This window comes from Ictidomys tridecemlineatus, chromosome 8 (assembly GCF_052094955.1).
Source record: "Ictidomys tridecemlineatus isolate mIctTri1 chromosome 8, mIctTri1.hap1, whole genome shotgun sequence".
In the NCBI taxonomy this organism is placed as follows: Eukaryota; Metazoa; Chordata; class Mammalia; order Rodentia; family Sciuridae; genus Ictidomys; species Ictidomys tridecemlineatus.
In genome coordinates this window covers 101,440,503-101,462,724 of record NC_135484.1, presented here as the reverse complement: position 1 = coordinate 101,462,724, position 22,222 = coordinate 101,440,503, and the positions used below count along the sequence as shown (strand labels likewise).

At 33.7% G+C, this 22,222-nt stretch overlaps 1 protein-coding gene across 2 annotated transcripts in view; it reads left to right on the top strand.

The window, feature by feature from the left end:
* Tfap2d (transcription factor AP-2 delta) overlaps positions 1-22,222 on the top strand; it is a 64,012-nt gene that overhangs the window by 26,654 nt on the left and 15,136 nt on the right. For both annotated transcript variants that reach the window (XM_021721836.3, XM_005318580.4), the window contains exons 6-7: positions 12,849-12,990; positions 19,212-19,325. In XM_021721836.3, coding sequence (XP_021577511.3) covers positions 12,849-12,990; positions 19,212-19,325 — 256 coding nt within the window. The remainder of the gene's footprint in view (positions 1-12,848; positions 12,991-19,211; positions 19,326-22,222) is intronic.

The following is a 22,222-nucleotide window of genomic DNA, read 5'->3' as shown; positions in this document are numbered from 1 at the left end:
ATGGGTATTCAAATTAGCAAATTAATACTTGTTTTTCAAAAATAGCCATCACTGACTTTGCAGGATATTCTTGGGTTTCCATACTCACCTTGGATTTTTAATCATTTTGTTTTAAATTATTTTAAAAACAATTTTTCTATGTTTCTATTAAGTAGATTTATTCTACTGATACCTCCAATCCCATAGCATTGTTCCTGATTCCACATATTGGGGTCATTATTTTAAGAGATTAGTTGGGGAATTTATAAGACAAGGCTGTTTAATGTAATTCTGTAATATATTTTAATAATTCTCCACATCTCTGCTGCAAATATCATCATACCTTGTAAGCAACGGGATAATTGATTAGAACAATATGTCAGACTCTTTTTAATTTGTCAAAGTGCTTGAAAAGTGATTATTTTCATAAGGCAGGCATTTTGAGTGTTTTTTTTTGGGGGGGGGTGGAGGGGGTCACATTACATGGAACATTTAATGGAAACAACATAAAAATATTTCAATCTATAGTCTCATGAATGCAATACCTGATCTTACTCCCTTTTCAACCATATGTCTTCATCTAAAGTTTCAGTTTATAACTATCATTTATGCCCAAGTTCTCATACCCTATTTTCTTATAAGCCTATTCTCTACATTTCTCCTTGTTAGTCACACTACTCTAATTTCTCCTAGTTCTGTTCTAGTGTCTATAACATCAGAGAGACATCATTCTCTGGAATCTATGGTGGCTTAGCATTGCTTAACCTAATGCATTGATCTTCCTGAGGAGACATCAGGAAATTTCCAGACTTTTCTGCAATGGAAACATTCTATCTCTAGAAAACATTCAAAGAATTTGACCGATATTATTGTTCCGGTCCTAACAGTCTTGCTATATTTTTACTAGTTCTGGACTGGCATGTTCTGTAGCTTTCCCCTGCATTTCACTCTGGAACAACCTTTGCAGAGCTGGTGGTCAGTGATCCAGTCAATGCTGCCCATCACTCCTCCCCTGTGGTTTTCCATGGTGTCTAACATTGTAGAGTGTTGCTTGGAGGAAGTTCTGTTCATATGCGTGAAATGCTTTCTTAGAACCATTTTGCTGCTTTTAAGAAAAGTCCATGTAGCATTCTCAGGCACTATTCATCGCCCAGAAAGCATAGTTTATTTATTCTCTTTAGTAATAAATACCTTGAGTGTCCATTTGTTGTGACAGGAGGTAAAAATCTGTGGTGTGTGTATGTGTGTGTTATGTACTTTTGAAGTTCTGTGAGTCAATGGAGAGTATAAATACACATCAGCAAAAGAAATGGCACCAGTTCCAAATTCTGTGGTTAAACTAAAAAGTTTTAACACTTTCTTACTGTTGCTCTTCTTCAGCTTCAAAAAAAAAAAATCATGAATTTCCAGGCCCTACAGTCCTTACCTCAGGTGAACTAGTTATGCTACTTGCAAAATCTATGAACACTTGGCCTAGTGCTCCCTTCCCAACCTGGAATAATATCACTTCTAAAATAGTGTCAGACTTTGATCTGTATTTAACATGACTGAACTTCATTTTCCCTATTTTACAAAGACCATACAATCTATAATAATTAGGTTAATGCTAATTGTTATAACAGTTAGTCCTCGAACTTTCAGTTCCTTAACACAACAAAAGCTTATTTCTCCCTCATCACAATCTGAGATAGGTATTCCTCACTGAAGGTCTTCCTTTCTGCTACAGTCTCACTCAGAGACTAAGGATCCAGAGTTTTCTTTTTACAACGATGCCCTTCTCTAGGTCCTAAGAGTCCTACTTAATCATCTCACAGAGAAAAAAAGGCATCATGCAAAGTGCACACACCATCTTACCCACTCTGGCCAGGACTGAACCTATTGCTACTATTCACATTCTATGAGAACTCATCACTAATTACATAGATGGGTTTAGGCTATGCTAGAAAATGTAATCCCTAGCTGGACAGAGTCTTTCGGCAACAACTCTATAGTTTATAAAGAAAAGATAAAATTGTGATAGTCTATCATCATTATTTCCCAAAACTGTGTCTTTTGTAGGATTAACTACATGCCATTAATTAAACATTTGGCACTATATTGGCACTTGAACACAATAGTTAAAAATGTGGCTTCTTTAGTAAGATAAGCTTGTTTGACTTTACTTCTACAACTTTCCATAGAGAAAGGCACAGGGCCTCTCTAACCATCAGAGTCCTTATATATAAAGAAGTGTTTTTAATAGTGCCATCTTCATATTGTTGTTCTAAGGATGAAGTCAAAATGTTTGCAAAGCATTTAGCATAATCCCCAGAATAAAGTCAGTGCTTAAGATATTTATCATTATTTTAAATTAGAAAACTAAAGCTCAGATATATGAACTCTTCTGTATAAGATTACACAATTGGGTGCCATGGGATGCAAATTCATGTCTTTGATTTTGTAGCCCCACAGTTATTTTCCATTTGGATTTGCTTTTGTGTCATGGATCGTAAACTATTGCATTGTGGGATGATGCTCTATTTATTTCTGAATTGAAATAGAAATAAACTAAAGAATAGAAAAAAAGTATCAATCCCTGTGCCTATTTTTTTCACCTTGAATTTGGTCTTCTCTGCTCCTAGGAAAATTTCTGCACCCTTTTTGCATTTTTTTGATACAGTTTTTTGGAATTCTGATTACCTTCTGCCATTTAATTGCCCAAAGTTAGAGTAACAATAAATGTTAAATTCTTCTTTCCTTGTACTTTAAAAGGATGCCAGTTTAGCTAAACATGACCCTGAAAAATTCTTCTTTTTACTCACCAAGCCACCAGAACACAGTAGAAAAAAAATCCTACCAGTTAGTCTTATGTCCTCACTGTCTCTAATCCTGAGTTTACAGAACCACATTTCTAGTGAACAAGGACAAAATAACCAGCTTGGTCATGAATGAATAGATGTGGTATTTCAACCAAGTACTCTTGATACTACTAATCCACACTTTTGACTTTAGGAAGAAGTACACAGTCCACTGCTTGAGATTTAGGAATAAAGCACGAGAACCATTTTGCCATGTGTTGGTGATAATATCTGTCCAGGGCATGCTCAGCTTTAGTCACTTTTCTTATGGATTTTAGGATAAAGCTGATATTCTCGCTGCCCTCACATAGGTACCAGCAATGCCCTTGTTTAGACTAGCAGAGCTAAATGGTTACTCTTGAGGAACTCATGGCATCCTTATATATCTAAAAGAATCATCCTCCCCCAAATAGCTCCTTCTCGGTCCTTCTCCAGTCATTATATACCTACATTAGTCTCACCTTAGGGAAAAAGGTTTTCAGCTCTCTACTAAAAATGTATATGGTATGAAAAGTGCAGTGTATTCCACCCTTGTTGTAATGGTTCCAATTTTTGTGCATGTTTTTCAGACAACCACCTGGGAGATCAAGTTCTAGGGGATGCTGATGTTGCCTTTTGCATGCAGATGCTATGCATTTGCGATATCTTTTGAGGCATAGAGCTGCCCATAGAATTGGGCTCAATATATTTACTTCTAGCAGTTTAGTTACTCATTTTAAGACCTATTTTGGAAAATGAGTTTTATTTTTGTCAGATTAGTAAGTATTGCCTAATCAATAAATTTCTTCTTCAATGCTTAGAATAGTTTATATAAAGAGGAATCTGTTTTGGCAATACTAATTAGCTAACAATTAGATATTGTTAACTAATACCTAAGAACTTATGAAGATTCAATAATTGGCCTTAATGAATCTAAAATTGTATTACACAATATTATGGACAGATAAATACCATATCAGAGAGTGAATATCTTAAGTTACTTGCTTACTTTCTAATATTACTCCCCTGGATATAGAGGCAGGAGAAATAGGGCAAATACACAATTGCCTTTAGTTCTGACTGTGTGTGTATGAAGGATCCTGTTCATGTTCACAGTGTCCGTGGAACAGAAAGCAAATATATGCAAGCCTACCATGCTTGCCTTTTTCTCATCCATTCCGTCCACCTAATTATTTACTCTGCAAATAGTGACATAACTAAAAAGCACATGTGTCGGCATGTGACTACATGGTGACTTGCTTGCTTTCTTCTATGGGTCTCCCTTTCAAAGTTTATGATTCCATCAATGTGTTTTTCAAATACTCAAGTCTATATTTTCCCCCATTGTTTACTTTTATTTTCCCCTTTGGTTTTCCTTTTTCCCCTTTTGGAACCAGATACTTAAGGACTAGAATATTTGGAAAACAGCCACCTTTGCAACCTTTACCACTATGCTAGTAAGCTCCTGCTATTCTGGTTAAAATTCATAGATATTCTAATCAAATTGTAGACTGTAATTATTTTTACAGTGGCCTAACCCCTATGGAGCAACAAAGCTTTTTGGAACTGTGCATGTGAAAGTTACAAAAAAAAAGTACATATTCAGCATTAAATCTAAGGACAGGGTAAAGAATAACGTTAGTCTTTAATTAATATAATTAATATAACTTTAGATAATGTATAAAAATGATACAAAATTCAAAAGTTACAGAAGAGTATAGAGTGAAATGGTTCCTTTTCTCTCCATTCCCCAAATCATTCAGTTCCTTTCCCAGAAGAAAACAAATGATATTGTATCTGTTTCCTGACAAGGATGTGTGTGTGTGTGTGTGTGTGTGTGTGTGTGTGTGAGAGAGAGAGAGAGAGAGAGAGAGAGAGAGAGAGAATTTTTTTCATTTTAAAGATAAATTATAACATTCTATAACATGACCTTGCACTTTATTTTTTACAACCCATCTTCATGTTCATTCCTTTTCTAGTGCTTACATGTTGTTCATTCTTTTTAACACTCTTGTGTTACATTGAGTAAGTGTATCATAATTTATTGAATGAGTCCTCTACTAAATACCATTGAGGTGTCTTTGGCTATTATAAATAATGCTGTAGTGAGTAACCTCACGCTTATATATTTATGCAGACGTATAAGTACATCTATTCAAGAAATTCTTAGGAATGGTGTTGAATCATCAAAAGATATTTACATCTGTAATTTTGATAGATTGTTGACAGATTCTTCTCAAAACTGGCTGTAAACTTATAATCTCATTGGCAATAGGGGTAATAAGAATTAATATAATACTTCCTTATTTTCTATCCTCAAGAAGGGGCTACTAATTTTGTTTTATCTTTGCTAATTTGATGGGTTGAAAAAAAAAGTTCTTTTAAGAAGGAAGTTGAACATATTTTTAGACTTCTATGACCTTTCTGTCTATGCATTTACTTTGTGTTTCTAGGTTAACTTTTGATAATTTTCTCATTGATTTGTAAGTGCTCATTTTTTCTCTATATATTGATATATGTCGACATGTGTGTGTGTGTGTGTGTATATTTGCCTGTAATATGAGTTGCAAACCTCCTATCCCTTGGCTTTCCTTTGTTCTTTAGTTCTTAAAAAGTATTCATTTGTTTGTTTGAGTCTTTGTCATGCTAAACTGTAGATGCAAAAATATGTTGATGAAATCATATTTGTCATATATTTTGTTTCCCTACTTTTAGTTTTCAATTATAACAAACTACTTTAAAAGGCCTTTTAAATTTAAGATTATAAAAGAATTATTCCATGTTATCCTTTAATTAATTTGCAGTTTTATTTTTATGTTTAAATCTTTGATCCATCTGGAATTTGTTTTGTTGTTGGATATATGGTATAGATGTAACTTTTTTTTTCCAGATGGCCACCCAGTTGTCTCAACACTTTTAATGATAATCCATCATGTCCCTACTAACTTGAAAAATAAACTATAATTTACCAAATCCTCCTGTACAAATTGGCTTTTTCAGTACTTTTTGTCACTATTTCCTTAATAATGCTCTTTCTGCTCCAACTACCGCATATCCTCTTTTGTTTTTGGAGTTTACACTGCATCATCCAAATAAGGCAGAACTCATCATTCAAGAACCTAGCTAGAAAGGCTCTTACACTTCAATATTAACTCCTCAGTGACTACCTTCCCTTTGTGTAAGTCTCAGAATTCTCATATTTGGGGAGAATGTGTAGTCTACCCTACATAATGCTTTCTCTTCTCCTTAGGATAGTGATTTTCAACTATTGTTTGAGAGAATTACTTTAGGAGCTTTCAAAAAAAAAAAAAAGTTCAGAACCTTGCACCAGACATTAACTGATATGGCTGAAACTCAGGCACGGTCATGTGAGTAGTGCTGGAGATCAAACCCAGGAACTTGTGCATGGCAGACAAAGTACTCCACTCATGATCTAGTCCCCAGCCCAACTCCCATTTTTAAAGTAAATCCCCAGGTTGTGGAAATATGGTGAAAAGCTTTGTCTTCAACATAGTCTTTAATTAAATGACTCCTTTGATAGTCACATACTATTTTTTTTTTTTTGGTACTAGGGATTCAACTCAGGGCTTTGTGCATGTGAGGCAAACACTCTACCAACTGAGCTATATCCCTGCTGTAGATCTGACCACTGATGTGGTCAATTAGAGGCTCAGCTACCTTGTTGTGGGGGATAGGGATGCGGAATCAACACACAGACTCTGGGAGCTGGTGAGAGAACTGGCTGGAGACCCACCTCAGGTCTTCGTCCAGTATTCAGTTTATTTTTGGAATGCATACATTGTTATAGGGTCTGAGTGGGGCATGCCCATCAATCATACATAAGCAATATAGTATCCATAAGCCAATCATCTTATGCCTAATATAACCACACTATGAGGATGTTCTAAATATTGCTATCATCAGGAAGGGTCTTTGTCCTTAGGGGAGGGGGTTTCTAAGTTAGGAGTTCCATGCCTGAAGCTCCTGACTATCAGTTTCCTTGGCTGGCAGCTTGGCAATGCTAACCACAAGTGCTAAGGATGTGGTTTCACTATCGGCTCTCCAGAGCAGAGCATCCTGCAGGCGTTCCTATCAGGCCTGAACAAGTGTAGATTCTTCAAGCACTCTGAGCTGCTCATAGCTGCTAGCTGTTAGCTGTAAACTGAAGGTTATTCCAACATATCCCCATCCCCTACATACTATTTTTAATAAGCTTTTAATACATATTTAAATTTTCTAGCAAGTCTCTTTTGCTTTAGTTTTGCACTATGTTATTTGGAGGGGATATCTTCTGAGACTATTGTCATAATTAACCAATAAAATATTTTAAAGCTTTTTTATGTAAGAAATGAAAAATATTATTAAGTACCTATTACAAATTGGGTGTTGTGCTTATTGTAGGAATTGAATGGGGAACAAACTATTGCTTTGAAAAACAAAGTGTTGGTGTTTGAAGAAAATTATCATTAAAATAGGGAAACTACAAGATTTTAAGACACCTGTCTATGAGATGTAGTGTTATAGACTGCATTCCTTTCAGAATAGTTTAAAAAACTTGTAATAAATGTAGGAACTTCATCCTCAGCTTTCTAGGTTTACTAGAGTTTGATATTATAAGACAACATTTTTAGCTGGGTATGAAACTACATGTCTGTAATCCCAGTTAGTTAAGAGGATGGTTAGTTCTAGGTCAACCTTAGCAATTTTGAAAGACCCTCTCTCAAAATAAAATGGGCTGGAGATGCAACTCACAGGTATGTTCAGTCCCCAGTACAAATAAATAAATAAAACTTACTTAACATAATGTCTTATGCAGGTTTTAACCTATTCTCAAATTTGCTTTCTAATAGGTACTTCTTGAAATAATCCCATAGGTTCAAATGTGCTCTTTCACTATACATGAAAATAAGATTGAAATTATACATACATGACTGCAATTTAAAACATATGAACTATTGTTTTCATTAATGAGATTGCCTATTGCAATATTAAGTTAAACCTGAGTTGTTGTGAGGTAATAATATTGTTACAGGTGCAATTGGTAGGAATTATCTAATGAATTACACTGTGGAATTGGTGTTTAATGCAGATTAGTTTTGAATAATGAACTTTAGTTGTATAAAGTACATTTCTCTTAAAAGCAATACTTTTAAAGAAGATAAATTCTTAATAACTGCATAAGAGATTAAAAATCAGATGTGCCGGGTGCCATGGCACATGCCTGTAATCCCAGAGGCTTGGGAGGCTGAGACAGGAGGATCACAAGTTCAAAGCGAGCCTCAGCAACAGTGAGGTGCTAAGCAACTCAGTGAGACCCTATCTCTCTATAAAATACAAAATAGGGCTGAAGATGTGGCTCAGTGGTTGAGTATCTCTGAGTTCAATCTCGGTACCAAAAAAAAAAAATCTGATTTATTATTTCTACCTAAAAGCACAATTTTGACTTGCCCCCAAAGAACTACAATCTCAGTGCAATGTGTAATCAACTTTTCCTCAGAAGCTATTTTTTCATTAACTTCCCATTTCAAGGCAGCATCAATAATTGTCACTTATTTTTCCTTATAGTTTCCCCTAGATTCCCTAAAACCAAGAGCAAATTATCTTTTTATGTTCTTCCCATATTCTGGAATTTACTTATGACTGCTTTTAAGGAGAGCAAAATAAGTCATCATCTACTGTTGTTACTATTGAAATACTGAATATCCTTTACTTATTGCCACATATTTGGAAGGGAGAGGGAATTGTTACATGGCACATGAGCCTGAAGCCTTTCACTTAAGATATTCCTTTCTAAGCACTAACCTCATCTTCCTAAATACCCATGGATATTGTTTCTAAATTATATAATTCCTGAATTGGCATGAAATAAAATTGATGCATTTATCAAAGTTATTGTGTTATTTCAGTTGTGTTTAAAAATAAGAGGATGGGTAGGGTGTGGTGGTGCACACCTATAATCGCAGCAACTCAGGTGTCTGAGGCAGGAGGACTTAGGCTAGGAAAATAGCTCAGTGGTAAAGCACCCCTGAGTTAAATCCCTGCTGCCAAAGGGGAAAAAAAAATAAATAAATAAGAGGATGGGCTGAAGGTAAAGCTTAATGATAACTCTGTTTGATCCCCAGAACTACAAAGAGAGAGAAGGAGGTCGGGGAGGAGATAGCCAAGTGGTGCAATACATTGGAATAAAGGAGGAGCTTTAACCTATATTAAAAATAAAATAACTATTGCATCCTCCTTCATCTCTTTCAGAAATGAGGTGATAGCAGCTATTTGTGGGAATAGAAAGGACAATGTTCTTGGTCCTTCCTGGAATGCCCTTTCTACCATACGTTACTGAGTCTGGCTCATTGTTCACAGAGTTATTTATTCCCACCACAATGACAGAAAAGTTAACAGGTCTTTATTTTTCACAAATCAGTCAAACCCTCTAGATTCTTATTCCTATACTTCTTTGATGCCAAGATTTTAATTTTTCTTAAAACTTCGCCTCTAAGGTATCTGCTGTAAAATATTTAAGTTCAGATTGTTCATTGTTTCTGGATATCTGTGTTTTAATTCATAGATGCATTTATTCATTCATTCCTGGGTCCTCATGCACAAAAGCTTTCTTGGCATGATATACCCATTTTAACTACATATCAGAGTGTCTTCACTTGCCACTTCTTTTGATGTAGCATTGCTATACATCCTGTAACAATGTTACATCGAAAGCAATAGAAAGCACTAAACAGAACTAAGGAAAGGAGGGATCTGGCTGTCAGTGTAAATGTAAATAGCAGCTGTTCCACTCAAACTGTTTTTTTAAAACTACCACACGGTGAGAGCTTTGCATAAAATGGGACAGATTCTCAGGAATCAGGTTTTAGCACAAAATTCAAGAGGCATGCTGCCATCCTCCTGTTTTCACTGTTTATATATGTAATAGTCTATGTTAAAATATTATTTAAATATATATTTATGTGTGAATAATGCACTGTGCAGCTATACTAGCATATATGATTTTAGTATAAAGATAACATGACCAATGATGTTATTGTGTTGCAAGATACTTTTGAGTCCTAAAGTCCATGTGCACTTATCCTCTGGTCAAGTGCTGTACTAGCATTGGCTGATGAGTTAAACTTTGACATTTTTGACTTACTAATTTGAAAACTATCAAATAACTTCCCTTTGTCATTTATCTAGCAAAAGTGAACAGCCTATGTGGCATTGCAATGTCCTAAAAAAAAAAAAAATCCTTGTGCCGTTGCTTTCGCCAAATACACATTCATTTTCTTTCCTAATTAGTTAGAGTGATAAACTGTGCTGGTAATAAACACTTTAAATATATTGCTTATACAGCTTTACCCAAAACTGTCATCCTCCATTAAATTAGCAACACTTATGCTAATTAGCATAGAAATCCTTTCTATTAAGTTATGTCATCTTTCTATTTAAAATGGAGGGGGAAAACCAATGTTTTCTACCACATGAATATAAATATCTCAACTGAAGACCTGCCATTGCTCATTTGAAATGTTGTGTGGGGGGACTTTTACAACTAGTTCATAAAACATTATCTGTACTAATATGTTTACTTTGTTGTGACATTTTTATATCAAATTACACTCTTGTTCAAAGGCCTAGAATAGGGCCTTTCACATTGTGGGAATGAAAGAAATGGTTACAGCATGAATGAGTTAGTGAGAAAAATCAATAGCAACATTAGTGTCTGATGATAACAAATAAAAATTAGACTTACTTGCACAAATGCAGCAGTTAATTTTGATGTGTGGTTAATATTTGTGCACATTGAAAATTCAAATCAGGATGCTAACTAATATCTTTATGTTAGTCACAGCAGGCTATCTCATTGTCTCAATGTTCTTTTCTGACAAATATACAAAGACCATGACCCTGCCAGTTCTTAGTTGGTCATTAGGCATAAAACATAAAACAGAGCTGGGGGTGTCCCTGAGTGTTAGAGTACTTGCCTAACATGTTCAAGGCCCTGGGTTTGATCCCCAGCACCACACATACACATGTATGCCCCCTGCCATGCACACATACAAATCATACCAACAAACTACTACTAAAGAGTTCTTTGTCTCTTTCTTCCATTTTCTTAGTAGATGTCAGGAAACTCTTTTGAGATAAACATTTTTATAGAAAGGACTAAAAGCAAATATTTAACCCCACTTAATGATACTCATGCAAAGTTTTTAGGAAGTTGCATATTGAGATTAATAATTTTCTCTGAAATGTACAAATTTTGATATAGATTAATGATATATGGAGATTTAGAAACATGACTAGATATGTGATAAAGCAAATTTTGTGTAATGTTCAGGATAAGCATATCAGTATTCATTGTACAATTTTTAACTTTGCTATATATTTGATTTTTCATAATAAAATGTTTGGTAAAAGTTATTACATTTTGTTCTTGTGAGTTTTAATTGTGACCAGGTATGGCGGCATATACCTTTAATCTCAGCAGCTCTGGAAGCTGAGGCAGATCGTGAATTCAGCCAGTCTTAGCAACTTATTGAGATAGCAACTTATTGGAGACATCTAAATAAAAAATAAAAAAGACTGGGGATGCAGATCAGTGGTTAAGTATGTCTGGGTTCAATCTTTGGTACCAAAAAAAAAATAGATTTTTAGTTGTAAAATATTTTTAGTTGTAAAAAAGCTAAGAATAATTCAAGAAAACTTGAATAATTTTAAGGAAAATTTACTCTCAGCATTATATTTTCTCTGCACTGTACCATCCTATCATATATCCCAATTTTCTACAATTGTTAATTTTTTGTTGTAAAGAATAATATCTATTTGAATTCATGACTTTTTAGAGTGTTACTTTAGCCAGTCATCAAAACAAGCATCATGATTTTTGTCAAGTCTGATTAGTTTTTATTTCTTTGTGGAAAAATTTGATTAACTGTGGTTGTTGGACTACCTCCCCATGAATACCACCTGTTTCTCATTTGATGTCTCATAAATCACTTTAAAATATATTTGGTATTTATATGTCATATCTTATATATGATAACACTATAATATTAATAAATATGCCTAAAGTACAGATAATGTTTTTATAGATATAATAAAAATTATCACATGCCATTCAGACTGGGTTTTTGTTGTTATCGCTACTATTATTACTGTGACTTTGTCCTCCCATTATTCCTGCTTAGGGTTGTGCCTTGACCAAAGTTGATGCTTAGGGTATATATAATGAAAGCTTGATAATTATTATTACTATTTTTTGTGGAGTGAGGAGTGAACCCAGAGCCTTATCTGTTCTAAAATTGAGCTACAAACCCAGCTCAAGCTTGATTTCTTAAAATAAGTTTTATTTGTTAGATAAGATTTGAGTTGAGTGAACTTTAAAAACAATAATTGTTCTCCAGATTGACTCAATCTTACTTTTCTGGTAAAATATTTTTATCCTATCTCTTAAAATTTACTTGGGCTTCATATTTTGTTCAAAAAAAAGTTATTTATGATTTTATTATACCTAAGGATTGTACATAGTGCTATAGTATATTGAGGTCTGGTAATGCTAGTTCTATATTCACATAATATACTATCTTTATTTATAATATTACAATGTAATATTATAAGATTGATATAGTTCATATCCTTTGTTCTCCAACGTGTTTCAATTACTTTGAAAAGTTATTTGGAATCGTTGCTCAATATGTGTAGAAAATAGCATTATATGCACAAGGAATTTTTTTTTCTTCTGGGAATTAATGTGGAGAATTTTGGATACCAATCTGTCTAATAATCCACAATATGAGAGGAATACAAACTCTTGAGTTGTGTTTTGTTTTTTCCTCTCAGTTCTCCACATAGCCCTAGTTAGTAAGTTCTGTCTCTGTTCCTCAGTTTCTCCTCATTCTTCCTCACTTACCCCAGTAAGTCTTTTCTCTTGGATTGTTTAGAATGAATAGGAAAAATGATCCATCTGACCACCACCAGGAGTGGAACTTGAGGTACATGTAAAGTATTACTGTTAGGAAGTTGGATATTGGTAAGAAACTGACTTATGTTGTCTGCCAACAGGGGAGGCTTTGCACTTGGCTCGGGATTTTGGCTACACATGTGAAACAGAGTTTCCAGCCAAGGCAGTGGGAGAACACCTTGCCAGACAACATATGGAACAGAAGGAACAGACAGCAAGAAAAAAGATGATCCTAGCGACCAAGTAAGCACCCTGAGGAAGCCTCGATGGACCTTTATCCTCAGTTTTTCCATTTTCTTTGAAATGAGGGAAACAGTCTAGAAAGCGCCATCTCTCTAAAACAAGAGGATCTCACACTCCAGCAGCTAAATATATTAAACAAGAACACATACTCATCTGTGATCCAGGCAAGGTCACCATACTGCCCTTGGTTAGAGATAGGGTTATCAATGAAACTGATGGAAGTTTGTAGAAAACCTCTTTAGAATGCACAGAAATTCTGAGGAAAATATGAGTAGAAAATGTAGATTCCAGGCAAATATGCCTTTGGTTGTTATATAATTGGGTCTAAGGTACTTGTGCCTTTATAAATGAAGATAGAAATCTTAAAACATGATAAATGTTTGGGGAATATGATGAAAGATGACACAGATGCAATAAGGGGTTAAGGGTAGATCTCTTGGACCAAAGATCAACATCAGTACCCCATTTTCTCTAATAAACAATGAAGGATATTACCCCTGAACTCTCTTGCTTCCCATGATATTATTTAAACAGTGGTCATAATGTATGTGAAAAATTCTGAAAATTATGAAAAGTCCAACTAAAATGCAAATTACAACAAGGAAGGAAATAATATTGGCAAATGTATCAATACAATAGGAAAAGGAAGCTCCTATGACTTCTAAATTCCCTCAAACTTGAAAGTTCTTTGATAATTTGTGGGAAAACTGCTATTAACTTGTGAAAACCCAACAAAACTGTAAGTACCATTGGAAGTCATAATCAAAGATTCTAGAGAAAAATGCTTCAGGTGAGAACTCATTCTTGCTATCTTCTCTGTACTAAAATAAATTATTGCTAAATTTAAAGCATTAATAATCTTAGAGTATTTCCTAATCTGTCTTTAGATTGTAGAAGTGATAGTTCCACATGATTCTGTCATCATTTATACATTATGTGTGACAAGTTCTTTAAGAGAAAAATGTAAGATAGATAGGATTAAAAGCATTATTTCTTAGAATATGATGTCAAAAATAATTATCCAACAACTTTAAAACATGCTAACTAAATTTTACACTAGCTAAAATATATGAAGCCAATACAAAATATTCCCTCTTTCACCAGCTTCTAATATAACACAGGTCTTTTTTGTTGTTTTTTTTTTTGTTTGTTTTTTCTTCAATTTTTTAAAATTATTTTATTAGTTGCTCAAAACATTACAATGATCTTGACATATCATACATTTGATTCAAATGGGGTACGTAATCTTAATTTTTCCATGTGTGCAGATCGTAGGATCACATTGGTTATACAGCCACGTTTATACATAGGGCCATACTAGTGTCTGTTGTATTCTAACACAGGTCTTTTTGTGAATTTAAGAGATTACATGGGACATCTATTATATAGACTTGCCAGAGACAATTGAGTCCCTTACATTGTGCACTGCTTGTGACTTCTACTGTTTGTGTTTAGGCTTATATTATGCATTGCTCTTCTAAGAGTTCTAGATAATTGTTGCATCTTGTCTCAGAGAGAAGGAAATAAAAGGCAGTAGCAAAAGGAGAAAAGTCAAAGTGAGATGAAGCAGAAAGGAATAGCAGAAAGAGAGCATGAAGACCAAGAAATAGAGAAAAAAAATGTAAAAGGAAGGTATAAAATTTGAACTTAAAATTTGTGGATAAATATTGTGCTATGCAAACATATGAAATCCTGCTAGGGGGAAGACCTAAATCTGGAATTTTTGCATAGTTTAATTTTCTTGGAGCTCTTTGCTTCTACTTTTCTTGAACTCTTTTCTTCTTTCAAATAGTTTCTTGCTTCAGTAGATCTCCATCTGTCATGTTTCGTTTTTTCCAGAAGGAATTGAAAATACTTGTAGTTGCTTAGTTTGAATAATTAATGAATATCCGGGAAAAAAGGTAAATATTTGTTACAGATCCAGAGAATTATATAGTATTAAATGCTAGGTAGTAACTCCAGGTGTTACCGAAGCATAATGTCATTCTAGCTGGCAACACCAGGCAGAGTTCCTTTATACAAACCCCTATAACATTGACTGATACTGTTATCCCAAAAAACAAATTATCCAAGGAAAAAACATGTTGGATGTTTTCTAACTTGAAATTTTCTGGTCGTGGATTCACCAACCATATTCTAAGACTCACCAATCCAAAGATACTCTTCTTCATGTCCTCCTTCCCCAGGAAAACTTCCCCCAGTTCTGTGAATACTCATGTCTATCACCTCAACATTGTAAAACACAAGTTCCTATTTTCACAGGTGTTCCCTTTAGTCTGCTGAAGTGTTTTGGAATCTCTGGGTACATCCAAATTGATGAGATTTTGTTTTCATAGAAAACATAATTACTTTCAGATTTGTCAAAATAATACTGAGACATCTGTTTTAGTGTAATGGATTCCACTAGGCAGAAGAATTTTTCCTTTAGCCTGGAATGTAAGCAATCTATATTATTTAGGTTACTATTTTTTAACTTTGATTTCAAAAACCATTTGGAGAAAATATAGTTGTCTTTGATTCCTCTGTACATAGTTAGACATTTGCATTTATATTCTTTTGGTTCCTCTTTACATAGTTAGACATTTGCAGATCCTTAAATGTCAAGCAAGAATTGAGATCATGGTTCCGATTAAGTTAATTTACAGATGAACAAATAGGTCCTAATCTTCTAAAAATTAAGATACAATCTTCATAATTTTTTGTCATTTTGGTGTTAATGTGTATCCCATCTTATTGGTCAAAATCAAATAAAAATTAAAGTAAAAAACTATGTAGTCATTGCTAATACCATAAAACCAGTTACCAACATAAGTAGATAAAGTATTATGGGACTAAAATGACCTTTTTTGCAACATATGAACAGACCCAACATGTGTTTCCAGCAGTTCTAATTTTCTATCAATGGCAAAGCATTGGGTATTTTTATGAATTAAGTGTAAAAATTGGCATTAAGTGTCCTACATAGATATTCATTTAATTCTAGTCAGCCCACCTTTGTTCATAAGACTTCCACAAACCTAGTGGTTAGTGTACAGCACTGTTTAACTTGTGTGAAGCCCTGGGTGTAATCCCCAGCACCAAAAAAGACTTCATCAAAAATATATATGAAATCCAAAATGCACTGGATGAGAAATATAATTGCTGATCTTCATTTATTTCTTACCTCAGTGAATAAAAATAAAACATTCAGTTTTAATAAGAAAAATATAAATGAATTATTTTATTTAATCCAGTATACAATCATATGAAGTATATAATCATATAAAGGGCCATTAAGTGCCATTAGTTTTTGATATCTTTTTTATTCTAGAGTTTTATTGATTAACCAAATATTTTTGTATAATTTAAACAATTACATAGGTAGAAAAATAGAAATGCAGTAGGGAAAATATTTGTTTATTTGGTCAATAGAAAACACATGTAAACCTTTTCATTGAATTTAGGAATAAATATGTTTAAAATTTGATCTATATTAAGCAAAGCAGAAGTTAATAATTATAAATTGTTACCATAACAGTAATTTTTAATAGGAGAAGTATGGAATTTTAAATCCAGAAATCAGCTAAAAACATTACTTCCTTCAGGACAATGACGTAAGTGACAAATTTAGAATGTATGATTCACCAAAGATCATCTTGTGTTACGTGATTCATAATATGACATTTTGTTCTGAGGCATAAGAATATTTCCTATTGTAGCTGCATAAATAAAAAATGTAAATGAAAATGAAGCTAGTCATAAAATTAATAATTCTATAGCTGTCATAAAGAGATGACGGTGACAATTGACTAGGGGAATTTTTTGGTTTTTTACTATGGGGAATTTGTACGATTGTTTCTGTACTTAAGTCTAGAAGTCATCCTAAGTCCATCCTTTAAGCAATAAAATTAATATCAAAGGTTGTGAATTTTAGGGCTGCAGATATAGCTCAGTTGATAGAGTGCTTGCCTCACATGCACAAGGCCCTGGGTTCAATCTGCTCCCACCCCCCCCACACAAAAAGCTGTGAATTCTAGTACTGTGCCTGTTAGAGCTTCATGTGTGGTGCAATTGAATTATTCAGCATGAGTTAAATAATTCCACACTTTTCCTTTTCCTTAGTGCTTCATCAGTGTTATTATGGTTTGCTGTGTAGCTTGTCAAAGTTGATTTGACAGTCTATAAATTAGTTTATTCAAGTACCATACCACAAAAGCTAAAGCAATGTTTTGATCTTTAATGTTTTAAAAATTTATTTCAATCTGAGAGAAAATTAAAAGACTGGTCTTAGCTCCAATCTTTCTTTCTGAGAACAAATCATAATGATGGTCTATTATACAAGAATTCATATTGCTAGTCATAAAAATGATAGCATGAGGCTATATTAAAATTATACTTAGAAATTTCCTTGAAAGAACAATTTCAGTGTATCTAATTCTTAAATAACACAAAATGCAGATGACAATGCCCCCACAAAATAGCGTCAAATACTTAGGTACTTCAGCAGAAGTACCCTTCTTCATTCAGTTATTAAAACATATTAAAACACACCTGAAAATTACCCCAGCTGAGTTTCACCTGGAACAGAGGAATTCAGAGCTAATGTTCTCAATGAAAGTAGACACAAATTAAAAGCATGCATTTAGGAGCCGAATTTCAGAGACTCTTCCAAAACATTACTGGAGGATATGGAGGGTTGTATTTTATTCAAGATGATAGGGACTATATTTTTTGTATTGTCTTTTACTTCTAACTATCTTTTACTTCCATCTGTGTTTTGTAAAAATGAATAGGGTAAGTTCTGTGAAATGACACAATATCTGAGCAGTGTCAGTAAACCAGAGGCATACTGTTCACAGAAAAAGATCACAAATGATCTCTGGCAGGATTCAATAACTTTTAGATATCTATAATAAATAAGTCTCCATTGATTAAACTCCATCATAAATTATTTGTACTTCAAGGTAGTTGGTCATTTTTAGTAGTCATTTTGTTAATGGCACAAAGGCTTATTAGCAAGATTGTGACTGGGAATCCCAAGATTCACCTGGGACAATTTGACCCTTCTGTACTTTTTGATAATTAAAGTCAAGGCCACATTATTATATTTTATAATGAACCACTGCAAAAACTGACCAAAAAAAGGAAAAAAAATCACTATGACACATCTCAAATGTGGAGTGGACTTACTATAGATAATAGATGTTTTTGAGTAATTCCTTGACAGTCCTTAAATTCACTCTCTAGCTGCTGCATTAATTTGGTGTTTTATTGTTTTTAAAAATCTTATTTCTTCTATATATTCTGCTTCTTTATAATTATGTCATTTGGATTATATGTCACAAGGACTTTACTATTATCCAACATACTCAGCAATACTATTAGCTAAAGTAAAACTAGTGACCAGAAATCATAATTATTAAAAGCAAGAAAAGCAGCTGAATAATATCCTACAGGGTACATTTTGAAAAAAAAAAAAAATCAGCTAACACAAAGTATAGTATTACTATATTTTTGAAGGTAGTGGACTAAACTCTAGCTAATGGATTATCTACTTCAAGTATTAAAATACAAAATTAATCCACAAGAGTCTGAATTATAATGCAATACTGGGAAAAAGGATTTTCCAAAGTCTACTTGAATTATGGCTGTGAATGAAGGCTATAACCTTAATTAAATTTGCTTACACATATGATGTCCTAAAAAATACCACATTTTAATATTTTAAAGGGCAATTATTAGATGTGATCCTTTCTAATGAATTGTCTTTCATCCTGATATTAATCTATCAATATTCACTTTAAAAATTAACATTGGTTTGTCAGTACCTAGGGACTGTTATTTGGTTGAAATCTTTTATGACCGTGTTTTGAGAGGCTGCGGCAGGAAGATGACAAGATTGAAGCCAACCTCAACAACTTAGGGAGGCCCTAAACAACTTAGCAAGACTGTCTCAGAATAAAAGAAAATGAAAAGGGTTAGGGATGTAGTTCAGTGGTGAACCATCCCTGGATTCAATCCTCAGTTTAAAAAGAAAAGAAAAGAAGGCAAAAAGAAATATTTGTGATCATTACAAAGTCACTATTAATAACCTCAGCTGTATGCTGTGGATGGAACATCAGAGATTGCTATATGAAATTTTTCTTGTCCTTTTTAAAAAATGGAATAACATTTGGTAAAATATGAATGAAATTAAAGCCCCATTTTAAGAGTTCAGTTCAATCTTCTATCTTTTGTTTTAGACAAATTTGTAAAGAATTTCAAGATCTCCTGAGCCAAGATCGATCACCACTGGGATCCTCTCGACCCACTCCAATTTTAGACCTTGACATCCAGAGACACTTAACACATTTCAGGTAAGATGGGTTTTCCCATTTGCTCAATTGCCTTTGAAGTTGTTAAACCATCTTCACTAACCCAGAACTTTGCATTCCTTTCACACTTCCATTTAGAGATATGACTTACACATTAAAAAAAAAATGGTGATTCTCCTCTAGTCTGTTCTGGCTGCTGTGACAAAATATCTTGGCCTGGATAATTTACAAGTGAGTCATTTACTGCTCACAGTTCTGGGAGGCTAGGAAGTCCAAGGTCGGGTGCCCCCAGATTCAGTATCTGGTGAGAGCTCACCCTCTGTTCAGAGGTGACACTTTCAATGAAAAGGACAGATAAGGTCCCTTGGGGCTTTTTTTTTTTTATAAAGGTACTAATCCCACGCCTCATGACCTAAGCACATCCTAAATACCCCACCACTCATGACTATTGCACTGGGGATCAAGTTCCAACATACAAATTTTGGGGAAGGGCACAAACATTCAGACCATAGCAGGAACTGAATTTTTAAAAATTCCAAGTATTTAAGATAAAATTGAAAAACAACTAGTGCATGAAGCATTTTAGATCAGAAAATTTAGTGTATTTGTGTTCTTATCAGGAAATTGTGATTTTATGAGTGAACACTATTCTTTTAAGTAATACTGAGTAGTTTGGGATCAGGATTCTGAAACCTTTTAAATAGTTTCTTATCCTGGTGAAGCCAATTCTTGAATGAACAGAAGATCTGACCCAAGTAAATGGGATATCCTTGCCTGATTTCCCAGGAGTAGTTAATAAATTCTACCTTCATTAGACCACACAGAAACCTGAAATGTATTATTTTTATATATTTTCTAGTTGTAGATACACACAATTCCTTCCTTCCTTCCTTCCTTCCTTCCTTCCTTCCTTCCTTCCTTCCTTCCTTCCTTCTTTCTTTCTTTCTTTCTTTCTTTCTCTCTCTCTTTCTCTTTCTCTTTCCATGTGGTGCTGAGGCTCAAACCCAGTGCCTCCTACATTCGAGACAAGCCCTCTACCACTGAGCCCCAGCCCCTGAAATGCATTATTACAAGCACATTTTAAGTCTCATTTTCCAAAACATTTTAGAAATCCATAGAATATTTTTTTTCTGGTAAATTTACACCCTAACTGCAGTGTCAGAAAGAAGATAGCAGTTATTCGCTTATCTCCAGAATTTTTTTTTTTTTGTACTGGGGATTGAACTCAGCTATTGCTATAACACTGAGAACTTTGAGCCCTTTTAAAATGTTTGTTGTTGTTATTTAGAGACAATGTCTTAGTAAGTTGCCTAGGATGGCTTTGAACTTATAATCCTTCTGCCTCAGCCTCCCAAGTTGCTGGGATTCCAGTGTGTACCACCTTGCCTGGCACCTTACAATTTTTAAACTAGCATTCTAATGCTTACATGTCTTTAGTATCAAATATTTTGTTATTATTTAGTTATCATTTGATAGGAAAAAACAATGCTAAGAAAAGACTGGCATACATTAAAATTTAAAAATGTTTTACTGTCTGACAAAATTTTATAGCTATTGAGCAAGGCATTCCATTATATGAAGTAATGGATATTTAAATAAGTTGGAATTTGGTTTGCAAAATCAGAGATGTTTAAATAGAATATTTATTTTCCAATGTATCACACATCTCCTCAAGAGATGTAATAAACACATCCCTGCAGCCTCAACTTGAGATATATCTTCAAAAAATGTACCAAAGGTAGGATATATTTCATAGAACTTTTTCTGTGGCTCATTTGAGATAGTAAAGGCAAATGTAAAATTGTAATAATATTGGGAACAAAAGGTTTTGAAGTCAAGAGAACCATTTTCAAATCCAGGCCTTTTGGCCTATGCACTATAATGTTTGGAGTGTCTTAGCAGTCTCTGAAGCCTTTATTTCCCTAGCTTGAAAATGGCGTAATAACCCCTTCATCACATACTGGTAGTGATCTAAACTGAGATAAAGAATGTAAGGTAAGCATTTAATAAATGATGTATCATTTTCCTTCCCCACTGATTCAAGTTCAAAAGGTATCAACTCCACTGGCATAGCCACAAAAATATTTACCATATTTTTGTATCCACACTAAAAGTACTTGTAATTTTGACTGAAGTGGCTTTAAAATTTAAAGTCTTTTAAGTTACCCAGTTTACTTTGAAGAGAAATTTACTGTTGAAATGCAGAGGATTAGGACTCATAGATGCTGAAGATTTCATTGGGAAGTGAGCTGTCCTTTTCTGGCTCAAAACAAAATAGAACTTCAACATGTAAATTGGACATTAGCTACTGTGTGAAACAGGCAAACAATTCACTTGCTTAGCACAGGTATAACCTGCTAACTTGTCCATACATTAGTTAATTGCCAACTTAATGTCACAGAACTCTTTAGAGAAAATTTTCACTTCTAAATATGAAGCGCACATTTCCTACCAGGGCATTATAAGCTCTTTACTTTCTCAAACAAAATATGGTAACAAGTTGGTAAATATATAGTCAAAATGGGAGGGAAACTATATTCGATATATAAAATATATATAAAATATATATATTTGATATATAAAATTCTCAGTATTATATATGGCTAGAGATTCCCAATCACACTTTGAAATATAAAACTTTTTCTTTAAATGTTCTAATACTACATTGTATATTAACTTACAACAAATTATAATAGTAATTAATACAAAGAATAATTAATTGTAATTTTCCAGTAGTAGTTATAAAATTTTGATATTTACATGATGAACACATTGAATATCAGAAAGTTACAATTTCCCATTTATTATGCTTTTTAAATGTTTACAAGAATTTCTAGATTCTTTTTCTTTACACTCTAGATTATTTATTTAGATGAAATCTGAAATCATGATGGAAGGTAGGAGCATTCTAGAAATCACTTAGCCAATATTTATCTCAT